The sequence below is a fragment of the Carcharodon carcharias genome, chromosome 11 (genome assembly GCF_017639515.1).
Source record: "Carcharodon carcharias isolate sCarCar2 chromosome 11, sCarCar2.pri, whole genome shotgun sequence".
Lineage (NCBI taxonomy): Eukaryota > Metazoa > Chordata > Chondrichthyes > Lamniformes > Lamnidae > Carcharodon > Carcharodon carcharias.
In genome coordinates this window covers 5967952-5995943 of record NC_054477.1, presented here as the reverse complement: position 1 = coordinate 5995943, position 27992 = coordinate 5967952, and the positions used below count along the sequence as shown (strand labels likewise).

The following is a 27992-nucleotide window of genomic DNA, read 5'->3' as shown; positions in this document are numbered from 1 at the left end:
AGGAGTTAGAGTTGGTTAGAGAAGAGACCAACTAGTTAGAGTAGATTACGAGGTAGTTAGGTGAGAGAAGAGAACAGCTAGTTAGAGAAGAGTAGGGGTTAGTTAGAGAAGGGAATAGCTAATTGGAGTAGAATGGGACTAGTTAGATTGGTTTAGGAGTTAGAGTTGGGTTAGAGAAGGGACCAGCTCGTTACTCATACCTAAGGCCAGGCGCGGCCCCGCGACTGCGCCGCGCGCTCCCGCGGCGGGGGCGGGGCTCCGACATCACAAGATGGCGGCCCGGAGCGGGAGTGGGGAGCGGGCCCGGAGAGGGCGGCAGGGAGCCCGGCTCCAGGCTCCGGCCCAGGCCGGGGACAGCGGCCTTTGCCGGGGCTGCCTGAGCCGAGTGGTGCCCAAGGCCGGGATAGGCCTCAGCCTGGGCCTCGCCTGCCCGCTCTGCCGCCGCACCGACAGCGACAGCAGCCGGGCCCGGGCCGCCGCCGCCGCCGCGCCGCTCTGGCAGCAGCGGGGCCGCAGGAGGAAGCAGCAGGGCCGGAGGAGGCAGAAAGAGGAGGCGGCGGAGCAGCGGCTGGAGCCTGGTAGGAGCGGGATGGGGGAACCGGGGAGGCGGTGTTATACCTGGTCATGGACTTTGGGATTCCCCCCCACCCACCCCACCCAATACACAGCTGGGTAAGGGGAGAGGGGTGTCAGCCAGCCCAATAAACCCCCGTCCCAATAAACCCCCGTCCCAATAAACCCCCCTCCCAATAAACCCCCCACCCAATGAACCCCCCACCCAATGAACCCCCTCCAAACCCTCCCAATGAACCCCCTCCAAACCCTCCCAATGAACCCCCTCCAAACCCTCCCAATGAGCTCCCTCCAAACCCTCCCAATGAACCCCCTCCAAACCCTCCCAATGAGCTCCCTCCAAACCCTCCCAATGAACCCCCTCCAAACCCTCCCAATGAGCTCCCTCCAAACCCTCCCAATGAGCTCCCTCCAAACCCTCCCAATGAACCCCCTCCAAACCCTCCCAATGAGCTCCCTCCAAACCCTCCCAATGAGCTCCCTCCAAACCCTCCCAGTGAACCCCCTCCAAACCCCCAATGAACCCCCTCCAAACCCTCCCAATGAGCTCCCTCCAAACCCTCCCAATGAGCTCCCTCCAAACCCTCCCAGTGAACCCCCTCCAAACCCCCAATGAACCCCCTCCAAACCCTCCCAATGAGCTCCCTCCAAACCCTCCCAATGAGCTCCTTCCAAACCCTCCCAATGAACCCCCTCCAAACCCCCAATGAACCCCCTCCAAACCCTCCCAATGAGCTCCCTCCAAACCCTCCCAATGAGCTCCCTCCAAACCCTCCCAGTGAACCCCCTCCAAACCCCCAATGAACCCCCTCCAAACCCTCCCAATGAGCTCCCTCCAAACCCTCCCAATGAGCTCCTTCCAAACCCTCCCAATGAACCCCCTCCAAACCCCCAATGAACCCCCTCCAAACCCTCCCAATGAGCTCCCTCCAAACCCTCCCAATGAGCTCCCTCCAAACCCTCCCAATGAGCTCCCTCCAAACCCTCCCAATGAACCCCCTCCAAACCCTCCCAATGAGCTCCCTCCAAACCCTCCCAATGAACCCCCTCCAAACCCTCCCAATGAGCTCCCTCCAAACCCTCCCAATGAGCTCCCTCCAAACCCTCCCAATGAACCCCCTCCAAACCCTCCCAATGAGCTCCCTCCAAACCCTCCCAATGAACCCCCTCCAAACCCTCCCAATGAGCTCCCTCCAAACCCTCCCAATAAACCCCCTCCAAACCCTCCCAATAAACCCCCTCCAAACCCTCCCAATGAGCTCCCTCCAAACCCTCCCAATGAGCTCCTTCCAAACCCTCCCAATGAGCTCCCTCCAAACCCTCCCAATGAGCCCCCTCCAAACCCCCAATGAACCCCCCCAAACCCCCAATGAATCCCCCCAATGAACCTCTTCCAAAGCCCCAATGAACCCCCTCCAAACCCCCCCCAATGAACCCCTTCCAAACCCCCAATGAAGCCCCAAATGAACCCCCTCCAAAGCCCCAATGAACCCCCCCCAACCCCCAATGAACCCCCTTTGAACTCCCCCCAAACCCCCAATGAATCCCTTTAAAACCCCCAATGAATTCCAGTAAACACCCCCAAACACCAAAAAATCTGAATAACCACCCTCTTCCACCAGTACACCCCCTCTTAACCCTGATACTGCTCCTTACCCTGGGGTGTGCACATTAATCCCCCCCCCCCTCACCACCCTGAGCCTATTTGCTCTCTTCTCCCACTCATCACCTTTTGTATTCAATATCAGACCACATCTGCACTCTCCCTGACACCAGCCTCATACCCCAGAGATGAGATGGGGGGAGGTCAGGTTTGGGCCGTGGACCTTCAGTGAGAGCTGAGTTCTGACCCCTGTTGTTAACCTGCCTTCGCCCCGTTTCCGTTTTGGATATTCGGTGTTTCTGCTTTTATTCCACCACTTTTCCTGATGACCTCCTGCCCCCACCCTCGGTTAGGGAGGGAGAAATGAAAAGGGGACAGCACTACGAAAGGTAGCAGTGGCTCTGAAAACTAAAATGTGGGAAGAAAGGGTTTGAGGGGGGTGGGTTGTGTTGCCAGGAAATTGGGGTACAAGGCTGGCATCAGGAATCTGATATTGAGCATGAAGGAGAGTTAGATCTGAGTGGGAAGAGGCTATGCCAGGGTAACATTAGGGGTTGGTGCTTGGAACAGGTCCATGAAATGAGAGAGGGAGACCAAGGGAATGTTCTAGGAATGGATACGATTTTTGGATGAGAAGTGATGGGGTGGGGGAGAAAGAGAAAAAGGGGCCTTCTTACACGGTTAAAGAAATGGGAGTTTTGTGGGCTAACAGAGAAAGGGTGGATGCGGATGGGATGGGGGAAGCTGAGAATTTTTACAACCTTACTTCATACCGTAGTAGAATTTCTGAATATCCTAAACTGTTGTTTTAAATCTGTCGAATGATTTTTGAGTCAGTCAGGCCCCAAAGCTGAATCATGTACAGGATCCGTTTGCATTTGAGTTTTCTCATGCAGGCTTTGTCCAGGCATGTAACTTTTTAGACTTTGGTTGGGTTAAAGTTGACGTATGCAATGCTAGATCAGAATGAGAAGGCCATTCAGCCCACCGCATTTTAGCTTCCCCTGTGAAAAAGCTGCACCCCCACCCTTTGATCCCACATGATCTTAATTTTTACCCCCCAATAATTTCTTCTTATCCCTTATAGGACCAATTTAGATTCTGTTTCCACCACTGATTCTGGTCAGACATTGCGTGTCCTGAAAATGACCTGTGTTTAAAAGAAAATTCTCTTAACGTCTTCCTTCGTGCTTTTAATGATGATTTTAAAATATGCCCTGAAGTTACCAAAATCTCTCAAATTTTGAGTCTCTGATCGAATGAAAAGAGCATCTATTTCTCCAGAGATAAAAACAAAAAAACTGCGGATGCTGGAAATCCAAAACAAAAACAGAATTACCTGGAAAAACTCAGCAGGTCTGGCAGCATCGGCGGAGAAGAAAAGAGTTGACGTTTCGAGTCCTCATGACCCTTCGACAGAACTTGAGTTCAAGTCCAAGAAAGAGTTGAAATATAAGCTGGTTTAAGGTGTGTGGGGGGGGCAGAGAGAGAGAAGTGGAGGGGGTTGGTGTGGTTGTAGGGACAAACAAGCAGTGATAGAAGCAGATCATCAAAAGATGTCACCAACAATAGAACAAAAGAACACATAGGTGTTAAAGTTTAACACCTGTGTGTTCTTTGTTCTATTGTTGGTGACATCTTTTGATGATCTGCTTCTATCACTGCTTGTTTGTCCCTACAACCACACCAACCCCCTCCACTTCTCTCTCTCTCTCTCTCTCTCTCTCCACCCCCCCCACACACCTTAAACCAGCTTATATTTCAACTCTTTCTTGGACTTGAACTCAAGTTCTGTCGAAGGGTCATGAGGACACGAAACGTCAACTCTTTTCTTCTCTGCCGATGCTGCCAGACCTGCTGAGTTTTTCCAGGTAATTCTGTTTTTGTTATCTATTTCTCCAAGTCGCCTCGCGTCATCTTAGTAAATCTCTTTTATGATCTCCCCATGGTATCAACATCCTTTCTGAAGTAGAACACTCAAATCTCTACACAATATTCTAACGGTACACTAACTGGTGATTTGTACACATTTAGCATTACTCCTGAGCTCAATGCTCTGATATTGTAAGGGGTTTTGAGAGAGTAAATAAGGGGAAACTTTCCATTGGGAGGAGGGGTCGGTAAGCAGAGGGACACAGATTGAAGATAATTTGCAAAAGAACTGGAGGAGAGAATTTTTTAACACGGCGAGTTGTTGTGATCTGGAAAGCACTGCCTGAAAGGGCGGTAGAAGCAGATTCAATAATGACTTTCAAAAGGTAATTGGATAAATGCTTGGAAAGAAAAAAAAATTGCAGGGTTGTGGGGAAAGAGCAGAAAGCGTGGGAATAATATCAAAGAGCTGTACTGGCACATTGTGCTGAAGGCCTTGTACTCTTGTTGTAAGATGTTGTGATCCTAGAACAGACCCCACCATCTGATAGTTGAAAAGTAATAGGGACAGGGATTTAAACTCGCTGTGGCTCTCTGTCGCCCACTCAGGTAACCCATAAAGACTGAAAGCTTAAATAACAACAGAAAATGCTGGAAAAACTCAGCAGGTCTGGCAGCACCTGTGGAGAGAGAAACAGAGTTAACATTTCGAGCCCTAAAGGGGAAATCATGTTTAGCCAACCTGCTGGAGCTTTTTGAAGAGCTAACAGAAAAGGTCACTGAGGGTAATGCTGTGGATGTGGTGTACATGGACTTTGAAAAGGCATTTGACACAGTGGCACACAACCGACTTGTGAGAAAAGTTATTGCTCGTGGAATAAAAGGGGTAGTAGCAACATGAATACAAAATTGGCTGCAAAATAGGAAGCAGGGAATAATAGTCAATGGATATTTTTCAGGCTGGAGGAAGGTTAAGAGTGGAGTTCTCCAGGGGGTATTTCCTGACATATATTAATGACCTAGATCTTGGTGTGCAGGGGTCAATTGCAGAAGATATGAAGCTTGGAAGTGTGAACTGCGAGTAGGATGGCGTAGAACTTCAAGAGGACATGGATAAGTTGGCAAAGTGGTCACATAGGTGGCAGAAGTAGTTCAATGTGGAGAAGTGTGAGGTGATGCATTTTGGTAGGAAAAACATGGACTGACAATATAAAATAAGGGGTGGAATTTTGAAGGGGATGCAGGAGTTGAAAGACTTTGGTGCATAGATCTTTGAAGGTGGCAGGACAAGTGGAGAGAGTTAAAGTATATAGTGGCTTTATTAATTGGGGCATAAAGTAGAAGAGCAGGGAGGTTATGCTGAATTTATATAAGACGCTCATTAGATCTCAGCTGGAATATTGTGTACAGTTCTGGGCACCATATTATAGGAAGGATGTGAACACGTTGAAGAGAGTGCAGAAGAGTTCGAAGGATGAGAAACTTCAGCTATGAGGATAGCTTGGAGAGGATGGGACTGTTCTCCTTGGAGAGAAGGCAGCTGAGAGGAGAATTGATAGAGATGTTCAAAATCAGGAGGAGGCTGGACAGAGGAGATTAGGAGAAGCTGTTCCCACTCGTAAAAGGATCAAGAACGAGAAGACACAGGTTTAAAGTGACTTGCAAAAAAAGCAAGCGTAACATGAGAAAAAACTTTCACACAACGAGTGGTTCAGGCCTGGAATACACTGCCTGGAAGTGTGGTGGAGGCAGGTTCAATAAAGGCATTCAAGAGGTTATTTGAATAGAAACAATGTGCAAGGGTACTGGGAAAAGGCAGGGCAATTGCACTAGGTCATAATGCTCATTTGGAGAGCCGGTGCAGACATGATGGGCCTAATGGCCTCCTTCTGTGTTATTAAGATTCTGTGATTCCAATATGAGTCTTCCTCAGAATTCCTTTGGAAGATTGAAAGCTTAAATGTTTCACATGAACAAGGAGCAAGGGTAGGCCATTCGGCCCCTTGAGCCTATTTAATAAGATCGCAGCTGATTTGATAGTAACCTCATCTGTATCCCGCCTATCCCTGATAACCTATCACCCCTTTGCTTACCAAGAATCTATCCACCTTTGTCTTAAAAATATTCAAAGTCTCTGCTTCCACTGCCTTTTCAGGAAGAGAGTTCCAAAGACTCTTGATTCTCTGAGAGAAAAAATTTCACCTTATCTCCGTTATAAATGGGTTATAAAATGTTTTTAAACAGTGACCCTTAGTTCTAGATTCTCCCACAAGAGGAAACATCCTTTCCACATCCACCCTGTCAAGACCCCTCAGGATCTTATATGTTTCAATCAAGTTGCCTCTTACTCTTCTAAACTTCAGCGGATACAAACCTAGCCTGTCCAAGCTTTCCTCATAAGACAATCTGCCCATTCCAGGTATTAGTCTGGTGAACCTCTGAACTGCTTCCAACACATTTACATCCTTAAATAAGGTGACCAATACCGTACACAGTACTCCAGATGTGGTCTCACTAGTGCTCTGTATAACTGAAGCATAACTTCCCTACTTTTGTATTCAATTCCCCTCACAATAAATGATAACATTCTATTAGCTTTCCTAATTACTGTACCTGTATACTGGCCTTTAGTGATTCATGCACTAAGACACTCTGATCCTTCTGCATCTCAGAGCTCTTCAATCTCTCACCATTTAGATAATATGCTTCTCTTTTATTCTACCTTCCAAACCAGACAGTTTCACTTTTCACACAATATACTCCATTTGCCAGATCTTTGCTTACTCACTTAACCTATCTATATCTTTTTGCAGCCTCCTTATGTCCTCTTCAGAACTTACTTTCCTACCTATCTTTGTGTCATCAGCAAATTTGACAACTATCCCTTCAATTCCTTCATCCAAATCATTTATATAAATTGTAAACAGTTGAGATCCCAACACTGATCCCTGTGGAACAGCACTTGTTATATCTTGCCAACCTGCAAAAGACCTATTTATGCCTACTTCCTGTTAACCAGCCAATCTTCAATCCATGCCAATGTGTTACCCCCATACCATGAGCTTTTATTTTCTGCAATAACCTTTGATGTGGCACCTATTCAAATGCCTTCTGGAAATCTAAGTATAGTACAACCACCAGTTCCCCTTTATCCACAGCATATGTTACTTCCTCAAAGAGCTCCAATAAGTTGGTTAAACATGATTTCCCTTTCACAAAACCATGTTGACTCTGCCTGATTACTTTGAACTTATCCAAGTGCCCTGCTATAACTTCTTTAATAATAGTTTCTAACATTTTCCTTATGACAGATGTTAAGCTAACTGGCCTGTAGTTTCCCGTTTTCTGACTCCCTCCCTTTTTGAATAATGGAGTTGCATTTGCTATATTTCAATTTATTGGGATCTTCCCTGAATCCAGGGAGTTTCGGAAAATTAAAAGCAGTGCATCAACTAATAAGTTTCTGCTAAAATAAGTGCCTTTAAAAAGTGCTGAATATTATACAAGCTTTTTTTTAAAAATGAGGGAAGCTACCCTGTGCCCTCAGAGAATGTAAAAGTTGAGGCTGGCTCTCCTAGTGCAGTACTGCAGGAGTGCTGCACTGTCTTTTGGATGAGACCTTAAACCAAAGCCTTGTCTGCCTTTTTAGGAGGGTAGAAAAGATCCCATCGAAGGAGAGCAGTGGAGTTCTCCCCAGTGCCCCAGCCAATGTAACCCAGCGTGACCTGTCTCTAGAGGCAGGCTGTGACAACAAGATCATAGCATTTCTTGTGAAGTCACATTGCCTAGTCTCCATGCAAATCTGAGACCCTTGGAGTGAGTATGAAATTTGCCTAAAGCACAAGCCCCGCACCACTAACTCCAGTCTCTCAAATTTACTGACCAGTCTGCTTTGTGTTAGCCATGGCTCAGTTGGTAGCATTCTGTCCTCTGATTCAGAGGGTCATGGGTTCAAATCCCCACTCCAGAGACTTGAACACTTAATCTAGGCTGATTCTTCCTTTGCCTACAATGAGGGAGTGCTGCATGGTTGGTGATGTAGTGTTCTGGATGAGATGTTAAACCAAGGCCCCACCTTCCTCCACAGGTGAATGTAAAAGTTCCCATGTCACCATTGGAAGAAAAGAAAGACTTTCATTTACGTATAACAAAACGCTAAAGAATCCAAAACGCTTCACAAGTGATGAAGTACTTTTGAAGTGTAGTCATGGCTGTAATGTTGGAAATGTGTAGCCAATTTGTGCGCAGCAAGATCCCACAGAGAGCAATATGATAACCAGATAATCCATTCAAGTTATGTTGTTTGAGGGGCAAATATTGGCGGGGGCAGTGGGGAGAACTTCACTGCTCTCCTTTGATGGGATCTTTTATGCCCTCCTAAGAGGGCAGACAGGGCTTTGGCTTAAGGTCTCATCCAAAAAACAGTGCACCACTCCCGTCGTACGGCACTGGGAGAGTCAGCCTCAATTTTTACATTCCCTGAGGAACAGGGAAGTTCTTCCCCATGTCCCATCCATTATTTACCAGTCAATCAACTCATTTAAACAAATTACTTGGTCATTGCGGTTTGTGGGACCTTGCTGTGTGCAAATTGCCTGTGACATTTCCTAATTATCAACAGTGGCTATGCTTCAAAATAAAAGTAGCTATTGTGTAGTGCTTTGGGACCTGCTCAGATGGTGAAAGGTGCTACCCTAGCTCTGTGCGTCTGTGTGTAAATTGAATAGTTTGGACCTCCAATTATGCCTGGAAGTCAGGAAGCAGTGCTGGAAGCTGCTCAGCAGTGATGTCGTACAAAGTGTCAAACTCCTTTTGAAGTGAGAGGTGAGATATTGAATTCTCATTATGTCCTTTATGGATCTGTGAGCATTGAATGTTTTCTAATTGGTCAGTTAGGGCCTCTTGCTTGTTCTGGTGTCTTTATGAAACCTGTGGTCTCTGTTAGGAACCTGGGAAGCAACAGGAGGTGGCCATTCAGTCTTTCAAGCCTGCTCTGCCACTCAGTTGAATCATAGCTGAGCTGTATTTTAACTACATCTACTTGCCTGTGTTTCATAACCCTTAATATCCTTACCCAACAAAAATCTGTCGTCTTAGGTTTGAAATTTTCATTCGACCCAAAACATCTTTTTTTGGGGGAAGATGGTGGCATTGTGGTAATGTCACTGGACTAGTAATCCAGAGGCCCAGGCTAATGCCCTGAGGTCATGGGTTCAAATCCCACCACAGCAGCTTGTGTAACTTAAATTCAATTAATAAAATCTGAAATTAAAAGCTAGTGTCAGTAATGGTGACCATGAAACCATTGTCAATTGTCGTAAAAACCATCTGGTTCACTAATGTCCTTTAGGGAAGGAAATCTGCCATCCTTACCCGGTCTGGCCTACATGTGACTCCAGATCCACGGCAACGTGGTTGACTTTTAAATGCCCTCTGAAATGGGCCTAGCAGGATGGGCAACGAATGCTGGCCTTGCCAGCAACGCTCACGTCCTATGAAAGAATAACTTAAAAGCAAGATTTCCAATCCCCTTCGTGTGAAGAAGCACCTCCTGACATCACCCCTGAACGGCCTGGCTCTAATCTTAAGGTTATACCCCCTGCCCAACAGAGGAAATAGTTTTGCTCCATTTACCTTGTCAACATTGATGTTTCGGCTGATAAATGGCAATTTTTGTGCCACACAAGTGCCAGGCAATGACCATCTCCAACAAGTGGGAATCTAGCCACCTCCCCTTGACATTCAATGACATTTCCATCGCTGGATCCCCCACTATCAACATCCTGGGTTTTACCATTGATAAGAAACTGAACTGCACTATCTAGTTAAGCACTGTAGCTACAAGAGCAGGTCAGAGGCTGGGAACTCTGAGCCAAGTAACTCACCTCCTGACTCCCCAAAGCCTGTTCACCATCAATAAAGCACAAGTCAAACCCATGACCTCTGCCACCTAGAAGAACAAGGGAACCTTCTCGAGGGAAATTAAGGATGTGTAATAAATGTTGGCCTTGCCAGTGACAATCACATCCTGGAAAGGAATGTAAAGACAAATCAATTGATTTAATCATGTTAGACACCTTAGTTAGATCACCCCATAACTTGTACTCCCTTGAATTCAAGTCAGATCTGTGCGATCGGTCTTCATAATTTATCCCTTTTAGTTCAGTATTTATTCTGGTGAATCTGTTCTGCAGCCCCTCCCAAGGCCAATATAACCATCCTGACCTGCAGTGGCCGGAACTGATGCAGTATACTTGCAAAAGGAAGGATTGGCTGCTCATTTTGTGCTTTCACTTGCATTTCAGGGAAATGCATCAGGACATGTCTGGTACACCATTCTAACCCCATCTCATCTGTCCTCCCATCTCAACCTCCCCACATTCTTACCCCCCGCCCACCCACCCACCATTCTTCAGCAGTTGATCATAGATTCTTCCCTTCCAAATTTGTGTTGTTATGGAGAGAGTTGGTGATTACGGAGTTGTTGATGGGTGATTATGGAACTGGATAGAAACACTAGACAGGAAGCATAAGGGGCAATTTACTTTTCTTTCCTTCTAGTGTATTGCTACTGAAATCACTAAATCAGCTGCATTCAGCACTGAACCAAGCAGTTTCCCCAGGCTCATTCTTGGGATGAGGCTGGCAAGGATAGCAGTTATTGACCATCTCTAGTTACCCCTTGAGACGGTGGTGATACTTGTTAGGCCCTTCAGAAGGCTGTTAAGAGGCAATCACCTTGGTGTGGGGCTGGAATTACATGTATGTCAGATCAGGTAAGGATGGCAGATCTCCTTCCCTAATGTTCATTCGTGAACCAGATGGATTGTTATGACTATCCAACAGCTTCATGGTCACTCTTAGAGAAACCAGATGTTTATTACCAGATGTTTACAAACCCTTAAAAAGGGACTCATTCTCAAGATTCTCAGTCCAGCTGAGATTACTATCCCAGTAACATAACCACTGCACTTCTGTAAACCTTCCACTGCGAACAGAATTCAGTATGTGTTGTATTTCAGGCCGCAGTCCAGGACGTGGGCACTACATTAGGTTGGACAGCTTTTTCAACTGACACAGACATGGTGCCCTTCGGTGTATTTTGATGTCTGACTCATTGCCGGGTCAGGGTGAGGAGATAGGATGCCAACAGGGGTAGACGTACATTAGCTCCCCGTCCGACAACACCTGGAATTTACAATTCTCATCTTTGTTTTCATCTTCCTCCGTGGCCTCTCCCCTCCCTAACTCTAACCTCCTCCAGCCCCACGACTCTCCAAAGCATCCACCCTCCTAATTATGGCTTCTTGAGCGTCCCAATTTCCATCATACCATTGGCAGTCGTACTTTCAGCTGTTGAGGTCATAACTCTGGAATTCCTGTCTAAACCTCTCTATCTTTCCTTCCTCCTTTAAGCCACTCCTTCAAATCTATCTCTTTGTTCAAACTTTGGGTTACCAGCCCTAATACCGCCCTCTGTGGCTCAGTGTCAAATGTTGTTTGATAACACTCCTGTGAATCACTGAGGGACATTTTACTATGTTGTTGTAGATGCACTTCCAATTCCTCCCTGTTGCCACATTCTGAGGAGTGACTCTTCGATCTCTGCACTCAGTGAGCACAGAAATAGTTTCCTTTTTTCCTTAGAGTCCCCACAACCTGCTGTGAAAGGCAGGCTTGGGTTTATATCAAACCTTATCTGTTTTCAAAACTAAGGGAATTTGGCAGAAATGATGGGGAGTAGCAGCATTTCCGCTGACGAGGGTCAGTATTCAGAAAATACAGATTGAAGCTAATTGGCAAAAGAACCAGAGGGGGAAATAAGATGTGGAAACGGATTCAAAAATGACTTTTAAAAGAGAATTGGATAAACACTTGAATAGGGGACCTTTCCGGGTGGTGCGGCAAGAGCAGCAGTGTGGGATTAATTTGATAGCTCTGATAAAGAGTCAGCATGGACCCACTGGGTTGAATGACCTTACTTCCCCCCATGCTGTGTGATTCTATGGTTCTTTTGCTTAAATGGGCAAAGCCTAACAGCCACTTCAGGTGCCTCGTGAGAAGGGAGTTCAGTTTGCCTTTTTGTTTTGTACTTGCAGAGCCTGTGTTCCGTGCTCCCCTGGTGCTGAGTAAAGCAGGCGATGTCCGGGAGGGGTTTGAGAACCAACTCCGACAGGTACTGTCTTCTGTCACTTCAATTACTTCAACTGTTTTCAAAATGAGGAGGAAAACGGGAGGGGCATGGAGCAGGGATTGCTGAGGTGAAGAATGACTTTCACACCCTCTCCTTCCAGTCAACCTTGAATAAGTTGCACGATCACCATTTGTCATTGATGTTTCCTGTGTTTATTCAGGTTGGGGCTGATAAGTAGCAAGTAACATTGGTGTCATGCAAGTGCCAGGCAGTGACCAATTCTGTGCTGTACATTGACAGCCTTCTGTCTCATAAGACGATGGTTTGTGCCATGGTGGTCAACTCTGTGTTAAGCATTGCCTGGTGCAGCTCAGGAGCCCCACACTGTCATGGCAGTCACTAGCACATTTGCATTTTTTAATTCATTCACAGGATGTGGATGTCGCTGGCTAGGCCAGCATTTATTGCCAATCCCTAATTGCCCCTGAGAAGGTGGTAGTGAGCTGCCTTCTGGAACCACTGCAGTCCACGTGGTGTAGGTACACCCACAGTGTTGTTAGGGAGGGAGTTCCAGGATTTTGACCCAGTAACAGTGAAGGAATGATGATATATTTCCAAGTCAGGATAGTGTGTGGCTTGAAGGGGAACTTCCAGATGGTGATGTTCCCATGTGTCTGCTGCCCTTAACTTTTTGGGTGGTAGAGATTGCAGGTTTGGAAGGTGCTTTCGCAGGAGCATTGGTGAGTTCCTGTAGTGCATCTTGTAGATGGTACACACTGCTGCCACTGTGCATCAGTGGTAGAGGGAGTGAATGTTTGTGGATGGATTGCAATCAAGCGGACTGCTTTGTCCTGGATGGTGTTGAGATTGTTGAGTATTATTGAAGCTGCACTTGTCCAGGCAAGTGGGAAGTATTCCATTACACTCCTGACTTGTGCCCTGTAGATGATGGACAGGCTTTGAGGAGTTGGGAGGTGAGTTACTCTCTGCAGAATTCCTAGCCTCTGACCTACTCTTGTAGCCACGTTATTTAAATGGCTACTCCAGTTCAGTTTCTGGTCAATGGTAAACCCACCACCCACCCACCCCCCGCCCAGGATGTTGATATTGGGGGTTTCAGCGATGATAATGCCATTGAATGTCAAGAGGCGATGGTTAGATTTGCTCTTTGGAGATGGTTATTGCCTGGCACTTGTGTGGTGTGAATGTTACTTGTTACTCATCACTTGTCAGCCCAAGCTTGGGTATTGTCCAGGTCTTGCTGCATTTGGACAGACTGCTTCAGCATCTGAGGAGTTGCGAATTGTGCTAAACATTATGTAATCATCAGCAAACATCCCCACTCCTGATCTTATGATAGAGGGAAGGTCATTGATGAAGCAGCTGAAGATGATTGGGCGTAGGACACTACCCTGACCACTGCTCCTGCTGTGATGTCCTGGAGCTGAGGTGATTGACCTCCAACAACCATCACCATCTCCCTTTGTGCTAGGTATGACTCCAGCCAGTGGCACGTTTCCCCCGATTCCCATTGAGTCCAGTTTTGCTAGGGCTCCTTGATGACACACTCGGTCAAATGCTGCCTTGATGTCAAGGGCAGTCACTCTCACCTCACCTCTGGAGTTCAGCTCTTTTGTCCATGTTCGAACCAAGGCTGTAATGAGGTTAGGAGCTGAGTGACCCTGCTGGAATCCAAACTGGGCATCAGTGAGCAGGTTATTGCTAAGCAAGTGCCGCTTGATAACACTGTTGATGACCCCTTCCATTACTTTACTGATGATGGAGAGTAGACTGTTGGGGCAATGATTGGCCAGAGTTGGTTTTGTTCTGCTTTTTGTGTACAGGACATACCTGGGCAATTTTCCACATAGCTGGTTGGATGCCAGTGTTTTAGCTGTACTGGAACAGCTTGGCTAAGGGCGCAGCAAGTTCTGGAGCGCAAGTCTTAAGTACTATTGCCGGAATATTGTCAGGGTCCATATGTAGCCTTTGCAGTATCCAGTGCCTTTAGCCATTTCTTTATATCATGTGGAGTGAATCGAATTGGCTGAAGACTGGCATCTGTGATGCTGGGGACCTCCGGAGGAGGCAGAGATGGATCATTCACTCTGCACTTCTGGCTGAAGATTGTTGCAAATGCTTCAGCCTTATCTTTTGCACTGATGTGCTGGGCTCCCCCATCATTGAGGATGGGGATATTTGTAGAGCCCCCTCCTCCAGTGAATTGTTTAATTGTCCACCGCCATTCATGACTGGATGTGGCAGGACAGCACAGCTTTAGGTCTGATCAGTTGGTTGTGGGATCACTTAGCTCTGTCTATCATTTGCTGCTTTTGATGTTTGACATGCTAGTAGCCCTAAATTGTAGCTTCACCAGGTTGGCACCTCATTTTTAGGTATGCCTTGTGCTGCTCCTGGCATGCCCTCCTGCATTCTTCACTGAACCAGGGTTGATCACCTGGTTTGATGGTAAGAGTGGGGGATGTGCTGGGCCATGAGGTTACAGATTGTGTTCGAGTACAATTCTGCTGCTGCTGATGGCCCACAGCTCCTCATGGATGCCCAGTCTTGAGTTGCTAGATCTGTTCAAAATCTATCCCATTTAGCACAGTGGTAGTGCCACACAACACAATGAAGGGTATCCTTAATGTGAAGGCGGAACTTCGTCTCCCCAAGGACTGTGCAGTGGTCACTCCTACTGATAACTGTCATGGACAGATGCATCTGTGGCAGGCAGGCTGGTGAGGATGAGGTCAAGTATGTTTTTTTGCAGAGGAAGACAGTGAGCTGAGAAGATGCACGATTTACTGGCTGCTGTTTTCTCTGGGCCCACTTTTCACCCAGCTGAGCTTTTTGTTTTTGCTCCCCTCTTTCAATTCTCTCCCAAACAGCCCCCCTCCCCAGCCGTCAGCAACTGTCTTCACTTGACATTCAATGGCATTACCACTGCTGAATCCCCCACCATCAACAACATGGGAGTTACTTGTGAACAGAAACTGAACTGGACCAGCCATATAAATACTGTGGCTATAAGAGCAGGTCAGAGGCCGGGAATGCTACTGTGTATAACTTGCATCCTGACTCCCCAAAGCCTGTCACCGTCTACAAGGCACAAGTCAGGAGTGTGATGGAATACTCCCCACTTGCCTGGATGAGTGCAGCTCCAACCACACACTCAAAGCTCGACACCATCTAGGACAAAGCAGTCCACATAATTGGCACCCCATTCGGAAACGTTCAATCCTTCCACAACTGACGCACAGTGGCAGCAGTGTGTACCATCTACAAGATGCACTGCAGGAACTCACCAAGGCTCCTTTGGCAATGTCCAAACCCGTGACCTTGACCACCTAGAAAGCCAAGGGCAGCGGATGTATGGGAACACCACCACCTACAAGTTCCCCTCCAAGCCATCCTGACTTGGAACTATACCGCTGTCCCTTCACTGACTTGGTCAAAATCCTAGAACTCCTAGCCGACCTTCACCACATGGATTGCAGCAGTTCAAGAAGGTGGCTTACCTTCTCAAAGCTAATTATCGATGGGCAATAAATGCTGGATTACCAAGCGATGCCCACAGCCCGTGAATGACTAGAAAAAAATTCCCCTTCTCACCAAGTTCCATTTCTTCATGTGTGACCCTGAATGAGCTGTTGGGTGAGGAACATCATGGTGCAGTTCAGTTTGCATAGAGTCTGTCTCACTCTTCCCCAGTGGGAGGCACTGGTTAGGGGGTCCTTAATAACCCTGTTGCTGCCCAGCTGATAGCCTGACTAGTCCTTCGATATTAGCCTAGAAAAATCAATCAAAAATGCTAATAGAATGAAGGCCCTTGATGGTGCTGGAGTGTAAAGAGGAGAAAGTATGCATCAGTTGTCTGAAGCATCCAGGAGTAACTGTTTTCAGTTATGCTAGACCTCAGGAAGGATATAGTGTATTGGCCTTGGAAGGAGTGCTGCACAGACTCACCAGAATGTTTCCTGGCCTTTTAAGAGGCAAATTGTGAGGTCAGCTTGCAGAACCTTTGCTTGAGTTCCCTTGAGTTCAAGAGGTTGACTGGTGATCTAATAGAGGTGTTTACAGTGATTAAAGGATTTGATAGGGTCGATAGAGGGAAACTATTTCCTCTGGTGGGGTGGATGGGTGGGCAGAGAGCCCAGGACAACGGGGCAGAACCTTAAAATGAGAGCCAGCCCATTCAGAGGTGATGTCAGGAAGCACTTCCACACAAAGAGGGGAGTGGAAACCTAGAACCCCCCCCCCAAAAAAAAAGCTGTTGAGGGAGGAGGGCCATTTGGAAATTTGCTGCCTGAGATTGATAGATGTTTTGGATAGGAGTACAATGGAATATAGAGCTATAGGAGTTGAGATACAGATCAGCATGATCTAATGAAATGTTGGAACAGGCTTGAGGGCTGAATGGCCTCCTCCAAGGCCACAGATCTGGAAACTTCCACAACAATGTTGTCTTTATCAACTGTCCTGACACGACTACTGGGTTTTTAACTGGTGGAAAGCCTGACCCCTATCTTATGAGTCATAGAGGCCTACAGCACAGAAAAAAGCCCTTTGGCCATCAAGTCTGTGCTGGTCAAACAAGTACCTAACTATTCTAATCCCATTTTCCAGCACTAGGCCCATAGCCTTGTTGCCATGGCATCGCAAGTGCACATCCAAATATTCCTTAAATGTTATGAGGGGCTCTGCCTCTACCACCCTTTCAGGCAGTGAGTTCCAGATTCTCACCACCCTCTGGGTGAAAAAATTCTTCCTTACATCCCCTTTAAACCACCTGCACCTTAAATCTATGCCCCCTGATTAATGATCCCTCCACCAAGGGGAAAAGTTCCTTCCTGCCTACCCTATCTATGCCCTGCTTAATTTTATACACCTCAACCGTGCCCCCCACCTCAATCTTCTCTGCTCCAGGAAAAATAACCCCAGTTTATCCAATCTCTCCTCATAACTAAAACTCTCCAGCCCAGGCAACATCTTGGTAAATCTCCTCTGCACTCTCTCTACTGCAATCACATCCTTCCTATAATGCAGATTCCAGAACTGCACGCAATACTCTAGCTGTGGCCTAACCAACGTTTTATACAGTTCCAGCATAACCTCCCTGCTCTTATATTCTATGCCTCGGCTAATAAAGGCAAGTATCCCCTATGCCTTCTTAACCACCTTATCTACCTGTCCCGCTACCTCAGCCCATCTGACCAGCCCGTCTATATCCTCCTGTAATCTAAGGCTATCCTCCTCACTATTTACCACCCCACCAATTTTCGTGTCATCTGCGAACTCACTGATCAACCCTCCTACATTCAAGTCTAAATCATTTATATATACCACAAACAGCAAGGGACCCAACACCGATCCCTGTGGAACCCCAATGGACACAGGCATCCAGTCACAAAAACACCCCTCGACCATCACCCTCTGCTTCCTGCCACTCAACCAGTTCTGGATCCAATTTGCCAGATTGCCTTGGATCCCATGGGCTCTTACCTTCGTTATCAGTCTCCCATGCGGGACCTTATCAAAAGCCTTTCTGTTGTCCAAGTAGACTACGTCAAATGCTTTGCCCTCATCTACACACCTGGTCACCTCTTTGAAAAATTCAATCAAATTGGTCAGACATGACCTTTCCTTAACAAAACCATGCTGACTGTCCTTGATTAATCCCTACTTCTCCAAGTGTAGATTAATTCTGTCCCTCAGAATTGCTTCCAATAGCTTCCCCACCACTGGGGTTAGACTGACTGGTCTGTAGTTCTCTGTTTTATCCCTTCCTTCCTTCTTGAATAATGGTACCACATTAGCTGTCCTCCAGTCCACTGGCACCTCTCCTGTGGCCAGAGAGGTGTTGAAAATTATTGCCAGCGGCCCTGCTATTTCCTCCCTTGCCTCACTCAACAGCCTGGGATACATTTCATCTGAGCCTGGAGATTTATCTACATTTAAGCCTGCCGGACCACTTAGAACCTCCTTCCTTTCTATGCTAATTTCTTCAATTATATCACAGTCCTTCTGCCTGATTTCCACACCCACATCGTCCCTCTCACTTGTGAACACCGACACAAAGTATTCATTTAGAATCCTACCTGCGTCTTCCGGCTCCACACACAAATTACCACTATGGCCCTTAATGGGCTCTTCTCTTTCCCTAGTTATCCTCTTACTCTTAATGTACTTGTAAAATAACTTTGGCAGGTAAAATAAAGGAAAATCCAATATTTTTTCATGCCCCCTTTTTGTTCTCCTAATTTAATTTTTAAGTTCCCCCCTACACATCCTATACTCCTCTAGGGCTTCCGCTGTTTTGAGTTCTTGGTATCCCTTTTTCTCTTTATCTAACCCTGTGTGTCCCTTGATGTCCAGGGCTCCCTGGATTTGTTGGTCTCATTCTTTGTCTTTACTGGAATATGTTGGCCCTGTACTCTCCCTATTTCCTTCTTGAATGAGTCCCACTGTTCTGATGCAGATTTACCTAAAAGTAGCTGCTCCCAGTCCACTGTGGCTAAATCATATCTGATCTTATTAAAATCGGCCTTCCCCCAATTTAGGTTTCTGGCCCATCCTTGTCCTTTTCCATAACAACCTTGAATCTAACAGAGTTATGATCACTATCTGCAAAATGCTCCCCCAATTATACCTCTACCACTTGCCCGGCTTCATTCCCTAAAATTAAGTCTAAGATGACCCCCTCTCTTGTAGGACCTTCTACATACTGGCTTAAAAAGCTCGCCTGGATGCATTTTAAGAATTCCGCTCCCTCTAAACCTATCACACTATGACTAACCCAATTAATATTGGGGAAGTTGAAATCCCCCACTATTACTACCCTATTATATTTACACTCCTCTGAAATTTGCCTACATATCTGCTCTTCTATTTCTCTCTGACTGTTTATGGAAACAAGTCTGTGCATGTCCCTGACACCGTTGGAGAGAGGCCAGGCTGACTAGCTGTACAGGGAGGAGAGGTGGGAAGGGAGCCAGGAACTGGACTTTGTTCAGAACGAACCCAACCATCCGCACAACAGAACTTCCTCTGTGTCAGACCTGTTCACATCTTGAAGCTTCCATTCTGCTAGTTATGCCAAAGAGGTGGATCTTCATAACTGGCTTGTGCATGAGTTTGAACTATTTCTTGCTATGTTTTGTTTAAAAAAAAATCTCCCCCGGCTCCTCTAAATTTGTAGAGTTTCTGCCATTTGTCAAGTCCAAACACAGGAAGTGAATAGGGCCTGGGGTCCTTGAGCCCATAAACGCAGGCAGTACTGAGGGAGTGCTGCGCTATCGGAGGGTGGGTGCTGAGGGAGCGCTGTGCTGCCGGAGGGTGGGTGCTGAGGGAGCGCTGTGCTACTGGAGGCTGGGTGCTGAGGGAACGCCGCGCTACCGGAGGGTGGGTGCTGAGGGAGCGCCACGCTATCGGGGTGTGGGTGCTGAGGGAGCGCTGTACTACCGGAGGGTGGGTGCTGAGGGAGCGCCGCGCTATCGGGGGGTGGGTGCTGAGGGAGCGCCGCGCTGCCGGAGGGTGGGTGCTGAGGGAGGGCTGTCTATGGAGGGTGGGTGCTGAGGGAGTGCCGCGCTATCGGGGGGTGGGTGCTGAGGGAGCGCCGCGCTGCCGGAGGGTGGGTGCTGAGGGAGGGCTGTCTATGGAGGGTGGGTGCTGAGGGAGTGCCGCGCTATCGGGGGGTGGGTGCTGAGGGAGCGCCGCGCTACCGGAGGGTGGGTGCTGAGGGAGCGCGGTGCTGCCGGAGGGTGGGTGCTGAGGGAGCGCTGTGCTGCCGGAGGGTGGGTGCTGAGGGAGCACCGCGCTACCAGAGGGTGGGTGCTGAGGGAGCGCCGCGCTACCGGAGGGTGGGTGCTGAGGGAGCACGGTGCTGCCGGAGGGTGGGTGCTGAGGGAGTGCTGTGCCGCCCGAGGGTGGGTGCTGAGGGAGCACCGCGCTACCAGAGGGTGGGTGCTGAGGGAGCGCCGCGCTATCGGACGGTGGGTGCTGAGGGAGTGCTGTGCCGCCCGAGGGTGGGTGCTGAGGGAGCACTGCGCTACCAGAGGGTGGGTGCTGAGGGAGCGCCGCGCTATCGGGGAGTGGGTGCTGAGGGAGCGCCGCGCTATCGGGGGGTGGGTGCTGAGGGAGCGCCGCGCTATCGGGGGGTGGGTGCTGAGGGAGTGCCGCGCTATCGGGGGGTGGGTGCTGAGGGAGCGCCGCGCTATCGGGGGGTGGGTGCTGAGGGAGCGCCGCGCTATCGGGGGGTGGGTGCTGAGGGAGGGCCATCTATGGAGGGTGGGTGCTGAGGGAGCGCTGCGCTATCAGGGGGTGGGTGCTGAGGGAGCGCCGCGCTACCGGAGGGTAGGTGCTGAGGGAGCGCCGCGCTATCAGGGGGTGGGTGCTGAGGGAGGGCCGTCTATGGAGGGTGGGTGCTGAGGGAGCGCTGCGCTATCAGGGGGTGGGTGCTGAGGGAGGGCCGTCTATGGAGGGTGGGTGCTGAGGGAGCGCTGCGCTATCAGGGGGTGGGTGCTGAGGGAGCGCCGCGCTACCGGAGGGTAGGTGCTGAGGGAGCGCCGCACTATCAGGGGATGGGTGCTGAGGGAGGGCCGTCTATGGGAGGGTGGGTGCTGAGGGAGGGCTGCGCCGCCAGAAGTGCTGCCTTTTGTATGAAACATTAAACCAAGGCATTGTCTGTCCTCTTGGGTTGATCTTAAAGATCCCTTGGCTCTATGTTAAAGAAGAGCAGGAGAGTTCTCACTCCTGTCCTGAGACTGGTACTTTTTTGTCAGTCAACATCACAAAAAGAGATTATCTAGGTCTTTAGCTCATTACTGTTTGTGGGTGCTTGCTCTGTGCAAACGGGCTGCTGTGTTTCCTGTAATCCAACAGTGACTACCTTACCACAAAGTGCTTTGGGATGTTCTGGCATCATGGAAATTTTACTTCAAATTCTTGAATTTTTAAAATTATTTCATGGGATGTGGGCTTCGCTGGCTGGGCCAGCATTTATTGCCCATCCCTAATTGCCCTTGAGGAGTTGGTAGTGAGCTGCCTTCTTGAACCGCTGCAGTCCATGTGGTGTAGGTACACCCACGGTGCTGTTAGGGAGGGAGTTCCAGGATTTTGACCCAGCAACAGTGAAGGAACAACGATATATTTCCAAGATGTTGTGTGGCTTGGAGGGGAATTTGCTGCAGTGCATCCTGTAGACAGTAGACTGCTATTTAGGAAAATGCTGCAGCTATTCTGGACACAGCAAGATCCCACCAGCAGCGATGGGATGACCAGTTTAATGATTTTGTGTGTGGACTTAGACCAGGGAGGTAAGTACCAGCTGTCCTGTTTATGACTTATGTCCCGGGATCTTATACATCCACTTAGGCAGGTCCCTTAGGTTAGTGTTCCATTTAAAATCCAACACTCCATACTGGAGTGGCTGCCGAGATTATGTACTCTGCGATTCCTGCTGTTAATTTTTCACGTTTGCTCTCCTCCTAGAATGGGAATAGTCAGAGGAAAGGAGTGAGCAAAGTGGAAAAGGATGGAGCCAACATGCAGTCATTGATGGTGCAGCGAGGGGGCTAGCAGAGTGCAGGGTCTGAAAATCAATTTTACATTTTGTGAGGCGGAATCTGTGGCCTTCACCAACCCCCCCACCCCGCCCAATCTCTGTAACCTCCGGTCCCACAACCAATGTTACCTCTTCAGCTACACAGCCACAGAGCATCCATGCAGCCAAGCCCAAGTTGGTTCCTTTAAGTTACTGCCAGTGTGCAGCTGAACAAAACAATTTAAAGGGGCCACGCACTTAAATAAATCAACCATACACTCCAGAAATAAATTCTAGGCTACGTTGTCCTCGAGATATGCGACCCTCCAAGATATCTGTGCACCTCCAGCTCTGGCCTCTTAAGCATCCCTAATTTTAATTGCTCCACCGTTGACAGCTCTGCCTTCAGCTGCCTGGACCCTAAGCTCTGGAATTCCCTCTCTAAACCTCTCCCACCTTTTTTGATTAAGCTTTTGGTCACCCATCTGAATATCTCCTTACGTGACTCATTGCTTCACAGGAGTGTGATCGTTTGACAACGTGGGCTGTGTTTTGCAAGGTTAAAGTTGCTGGATAAGTGACAAATTCTTGATTTTGAATCAGTTTTGTTAATAGTAACAATGCGTGCTGCCCCTAACGCACCCATTTATCTCCCCCCTCCCCTCCTGAGCTCCCTTGCAGGCTGGGGAAGGGTTAAGTGGGATATGGTGACAGATTATAACCCTTTCCCTTCCAGTACGAGGCGGAGAAGGAGAGCTTGAAGGAAGATGATGAGACGGTCACGGCGGAAATAATTCAGATTATTCTGGCCGAGGGGGAGCAAGAGAAGCAACAAACGGAGAAAAAGAAAACGATCGTGGAGCAAATGAAGAGGGACGAGGAGCTGGCGAGAAAATGGAGTCGCGAATTTGTGAGTGTTTTTAAATTCTGTCTTTCCCTTTCACTTTCCCTTTGCTCTCCTTTTGTCATTCTCCCTCTCCCTCTCCTCCATCCTCCTATCCTCTGACCCTTCTACCCCACCCCACCGTTTCGCTCCCTGCCACTCCCTCCCCCTCTCCCCTACACCCCATCCCATTTCATTCACTCCCCCCCCCACCCTTGCTGTAAGGGGAGGGAGCCTTTGTTGTGTTGCCTTTGCATTTAGAGATTAAGATGGCTGACACTGAAGTACAGCACCACCCAATACTAATACCTAACATTTAAAGTTTTGAGTGTTTTATACCATGTTTACGACTAATATGGCCTACTTGAGACACAGAACCTTTCACTGAGGGACCCTGATGCTTCTCATATTAACAGAGGTGTGAGATATTGATGCTACTGCAGGTCATGAGGGTATATATTTCACCTCTGTTGTTCAAGCTATTTACTGGCTCCCATTTACCCTGACCAATTGGAGTTTCTTGCTGGCTGTTCATGTCTCTCCGCTGAACAAGCCCCCATGGCGATGCCGCTTACAATCAAATAGCTGACCTGCTCTCATTATTTGGGCTGGTGCTTGGTTACTGGAGGCCTGCAAGTGTTGGTGAGATGACAGTACCAAAGTGAATCACCTCTTCAGGACCAAGGAAGTTGGGCGAAGAAGAATAGCTGGAATGCCTGAAAACCCATCCCAGGCAAAGACAGCCACATGTCATTACATCAAGGCACGTGACAACGAACCAGCACACCACAATCAGGAAGGAGATGAACAACCAGTTAATTTGGTTTGATGCTGGCTGAGGAGGAATGTTCGCTAAAAGGCCAAATTTGTCTTCCATTTGTGTTGGGGAGCTTAAACTCTGACAGGCAGATGGCATGTCCAAATAATGATGATGTTGGCCCAGGACATTAAGGAGAACTCCCCCGATCTTTTCAGTAGTGTCTTGGGGTCTGTCCACTTGAGGGCAGACAGAGCCTGGGTTTAACATCCCATCCAAAAGAATGCAGAATTGACAGTGGAGCGTTCCCTCGGTGCCGGCCCTCCGGCGGCGCGGCGCTCCCTCGGTTCCGGCGGCGCGGCGCTCCCTCGGTTCCGGCGGCACGGCGCTCCCTCGGTTCCGGCCCTCCGGCGGCGCGGCGCTCCCTCGGTGCTGGCCCTCTGGCGGCATGGCGCACCCTCGGTGCTGGCCCTCCAGCGGCGCTCCCTCGGTTCCGGCGGCACGGCGCTCCCTCGGTTCCGGCGGCACAGCGCTCCCTCAGTGCCGGCCCTCCGGTGGCGCAGAGCTCCCTCGGTGCCGGCCCTCCAGCTTCACGGCGCTCCCTCGGTGCCGACCCTCCAGTGGCACGGCGCTCCCTCGGTGCCGGCCCTCCAGCTTCACGGCGCTCCCTCGGTGCCGGCCCTCCAGCTTCACGGCGCTCCCTCGGTGCCGGCCCTCCAGTGGCATGGCGCTCCCTCGGTGCCGGCCCTCCAGTGACACGGCGCTCCCTCGGTGCTGCACTGGGAGTGCCAGCTTGGATTATCAGCTGAAGTCCTTGGAATGTGAGGATAGACTGACACCAACTGAGCCAATTTACAAATGAAACTATCTTCCAGTGAATGTACTACCCAGGGATTATCAGGCTTTTTTTTTAATGGGGATATTTCGCTGTTTGTTCATTGAGATATGAGATGAAATGTTCAAGATTTTGTTTTCCCACAGGCCACTGACAACATGTCTGATTCAGAGAACGAGGAGCCAGTCAAACGCATGACCACCCGACAGTGGGGTTCAGGAGCCAACAACAAGCTGAGTTCCAATACTTCTGGTCGATTTATAAGGTAACCAGAGCCCTGGTCTCTTGGCCGAGCATACGGCTTTAATGAAGGAGCAGGCCATTAACAGAAACTCTGCGGGCTGTCCCCTGACTCTCACCAAATCTTGTTCACCCATTGCCCTTGTGCTTGCTGACCTACATTGGCTCTCGGCCCAGCAACACCGCGATTTTAAAATTCTCATCTTTGTGTTACAATCCCTCCCTGGCCACCTTCCCCCTCCCTATCGCTGTACAGCCCTCTGAGATCACTGCCGGTTAGGGATTCCCAATTTTGATCGCCCCACTGTTGGCGACTATGCCTTCAGCTGTCTGGGTGGAATTTCTTACCTAACCTCTCCATGTCTCTCTCTCTCTCTCTCTCTCTCTCCCTCCTCCTTTAATACGCTTAATAAAGCCTGCCTCTTTATCCAAGAGTTTCATGTGACTTGGTGTCAGATTGTGTTGATAATCATTCCTGTGAAACGCCTTGGAATGTTCTGCTACGTTCAAGGTACTATATCAGTGCGAGTTGTTGTTGAAAATACCTGGGATGAACATACAAACAAGGAGCAGGAGTAGGCCATTCAGCCCCTCGAGCCTGCTCTGCCATTTAATAAGATCGTAACCTGAAATCTGCATCCCACCTACCCCCGATAACCTATCACCCCTGTGCTGCCTTTCCCTCACTCTTGACTCCTTGTTGCAGTATGCTGAGTGGCAACACAGAAGAGAATCGAAGTTGGAGCACTCCAGTGGAAAATGACCAGAACCGAAGACCGACCCCTCGCAGTGACAGCAGAACCAAGGTATCTGTGGTTTCAGCAGGGCCCCAGTGACTGGGATAGCGTCGCTGTGGCAGCTTGCCACACAACACATTTCCTTTGCTGCGCCTCTTTTTAGGTGGTGAAGTGATTGCCAGTCATTTCGAAACATGGGTGATTCAGTTCCTAGTGGTCACGAGGGCATTTCATTATCTGCGTTTATCCATTTTTAAATTCTTTCATGGCATGTGGGCTAGGCCAGCATTTGTTGCCCATCCCTAATTGCCCTTGAACTGAGTGTCTGGCTCGGCTAATTCCAGAGGGCGGTTAAGAGTCAACCACATTTGCTGTGGGTCTGGAGTCACATGCAGGCCAGACCAGGTAAGGACGGCAGATTTCCTTCCCTAAAGGGTGTTAGTGAACCAGATGGGTTTTTACAACAATCGATGATTGTTTCATGGTCACCGTAACTGAGACCAGCTTTCAATTCCACAGAACCCTGTACAGTTTTGGTCTCCTTACTTGAGGAATATACTTGCATTGGAAGCAATTCAGCAAAGAGTCACTTGGCTGATTCCTGGGATGAAGGGGTTATGTTATGAGGAAAGGTTGAGCAGATTAGGTCTATGCTCATTGGAGTTTAGAAGATTGAGAGGCGATTCTTATTTGAAACATATAAGATTCTGAGGAGAATTGACAGGGTGGATGCTGAAAGGATGTTTCCTTTCATGGGGCAATCTAGAACTGTTTAGGGGCATAGTTTAAAAATAAGGGGTCTTCCATTTAAGATAGAGATGAGGAATTTCTTCTCTGAGGGTCCATTAATCTTTGGCATTTTCTACCTCAGAAAGCAGTGGAGGCTGGGTCACTGAATTTATTCAAGGCTGAATTAGACAGATTTTTGATTGATAGGGGGAGTCAAGGGTTATGGGGGACAGACAGGAAAGTGGAATTGAGGCCACAATCAGATCAGCCATGATCTTATCGATGGGCTGAATAGCCTACTTCTATTTCCTATGACCTTATGAGCTTTATTGGATCAATCTTCTAAATCCCAGGAAATACAAGCCTAGTTTGTGCAACCTGTCCTCATAATTTTACTCTTTTAGCCCCGGTACCATTCTGATGAATATGCACTGCACCCCCTCCAAAGCCAATATATCTTTGATTATCATGGATTTACATGGTATTTACAGCACAAGCCATTCAACCCAGCAGGTCCCTGCTGGGTGTTTATGCTCCATATAAACCTCCCATTTATCTTCATCTCACCCTAGTGCATACCCTTCTCTTTCTCACCCAGCTTCCTCTTCTATGAATTGATATGATTCTCATCAGTTGCTCCATATGATGGGGAGTTTCAAGTGTGTTGGTGCAGTTTCCAGATGTGTTTTATGCAGTGATTTTATCTGTGATGGTTCCTCGCCAGTCTTTTTCCCTTTTATTTTCAGGCAGCGTCAGTTTCCGCCAATTCACTCGGCACCAACAACGTAATCAACATCCTGGCGTCCTCCGAAAACAGCCGCTCCAACTCTGCCCCCAACCTGAGCTCGGAGAAGCGGCCCCCGAGCGACACAGCGCCGTCGGGCCCAGGCAAGAGGGAGCGGTCAGCCAGCCCCGACAGCAATGACAGCATCTCTGGGGAGTTTAACCATTTCAAGCCCATCATCTGCTCACCCTGCACCCCTCCCAAGAAACTGCCAGATGGGAGAGTGATGAAACCCAAAATTGTCAAGTCCACCCCCCGGAACCTGGGCTGCGGCTTCCACAAACCAACCACCACCACGTATGACGTGAACCCCAATCTCCTGGAGAAGTGGGGCCAGATCCTACAGGACCGTCATGAGGCGAAGATGGCTTCCAAAAGCACCCTGACCTTGGAGGAGGAGGACGGGGAGAGCATGGGTGAAGATGCTGCTGACAGGCTGGTGACAGGGAGTGAGGTCACTGGGATGGAGTTGGCTCCACCCTCCTCCCCCAGGAGACCCGGCTATTTAGACTCGCTAAGTTCTCTCCGGCCCATGGACTATTCGGAATCTGGTGAGCTCCCGGAATCCAGCCTCGAGGTTTCCCAGGGGTCGAACCACTTCATGGACAGCGATGTGGAGTCGAGCGTGGCCTGGCGAGAGGATGCAGGGCAGGAGAATGGGCCTCGCCTTGACCCCAGCGGCTCGATTCCCGCCCACACTGAGTCGAAGCACAGCACAGGACTCGTCAGCTCCGGAAGTGGATCAAAGGGCTCATCCTCCCAACCGCACCGTGGCAGGAAGAGGCACCACAAGACCAAGCACACGGCAGTGCCCAGAATCAAACGGGCAAAATGGAACCCGCCAGGGGACACCAGCAGCACCAATGTGGCATCTCCCACTTCTCTGGACCACAGGCGGCAGGAGGAGGAAGACCGGAAGGTGGCGCTCCGGCTGCAGCGACGGTTCGATTTGGAGCGGACCACGGTTAACCGACAGAAGGGCAGTAAGGACGGTTACACACTGCGGACAAAGACCAACTCCAGAGCAAAGTAGCTGGACTGGGATGTTTTATCCCCTCTCTCTGCTCTGCTTTGCTCGTGGCATCTTGCCTCCTGCTCCCAGTCTGTGATGTGCAGCCCATACAGGAATAATACAGTCCTTCAGTTCCTGCTGTTTTTTTTTTCTTGGTCTTTATCCTTTGTCGCTGCAGAATTGCTAACTGTGATTTCACTCTGATCATCTGCTCCTCCCTGAGACTGAGAGCAATTTCATCGACAGATCAGTCAAGGTCACAAGCTTCCAGCTCCAACCCCGAGCGGTT

The 27992-nt window shown here is 48.9% G+C and overlaps 1 protein-coding gene across 1 annotated transcript; it reads left to right on the top strand.

The window, feature by feature from the left end:
• The first annotated feature begins 264 nt into the window (after positions 1-264).
• Positions 265-27844, top strand: rnf169 (ring finger protein 169). Its single transcript, XM_041199919.1, has 6 exons — positions 265-578; positions 12148-12224; positions 22463-22636; positions 24348-24466; positions 25148-25247; positions 26654-27844. The coding sequence occupies exons 1-6, from the start codon at positions 272-274 to the stop codon at positions 27722-27724; spliced, it is 1848 nt and encodes a 615-aa protein (XP_041055853.1). The 5' UTR covers positions 265-271; the 3' UTR covers positions 27725-27844.
• Positions 27845-27992: the final 148 nt, after the last annotated feature.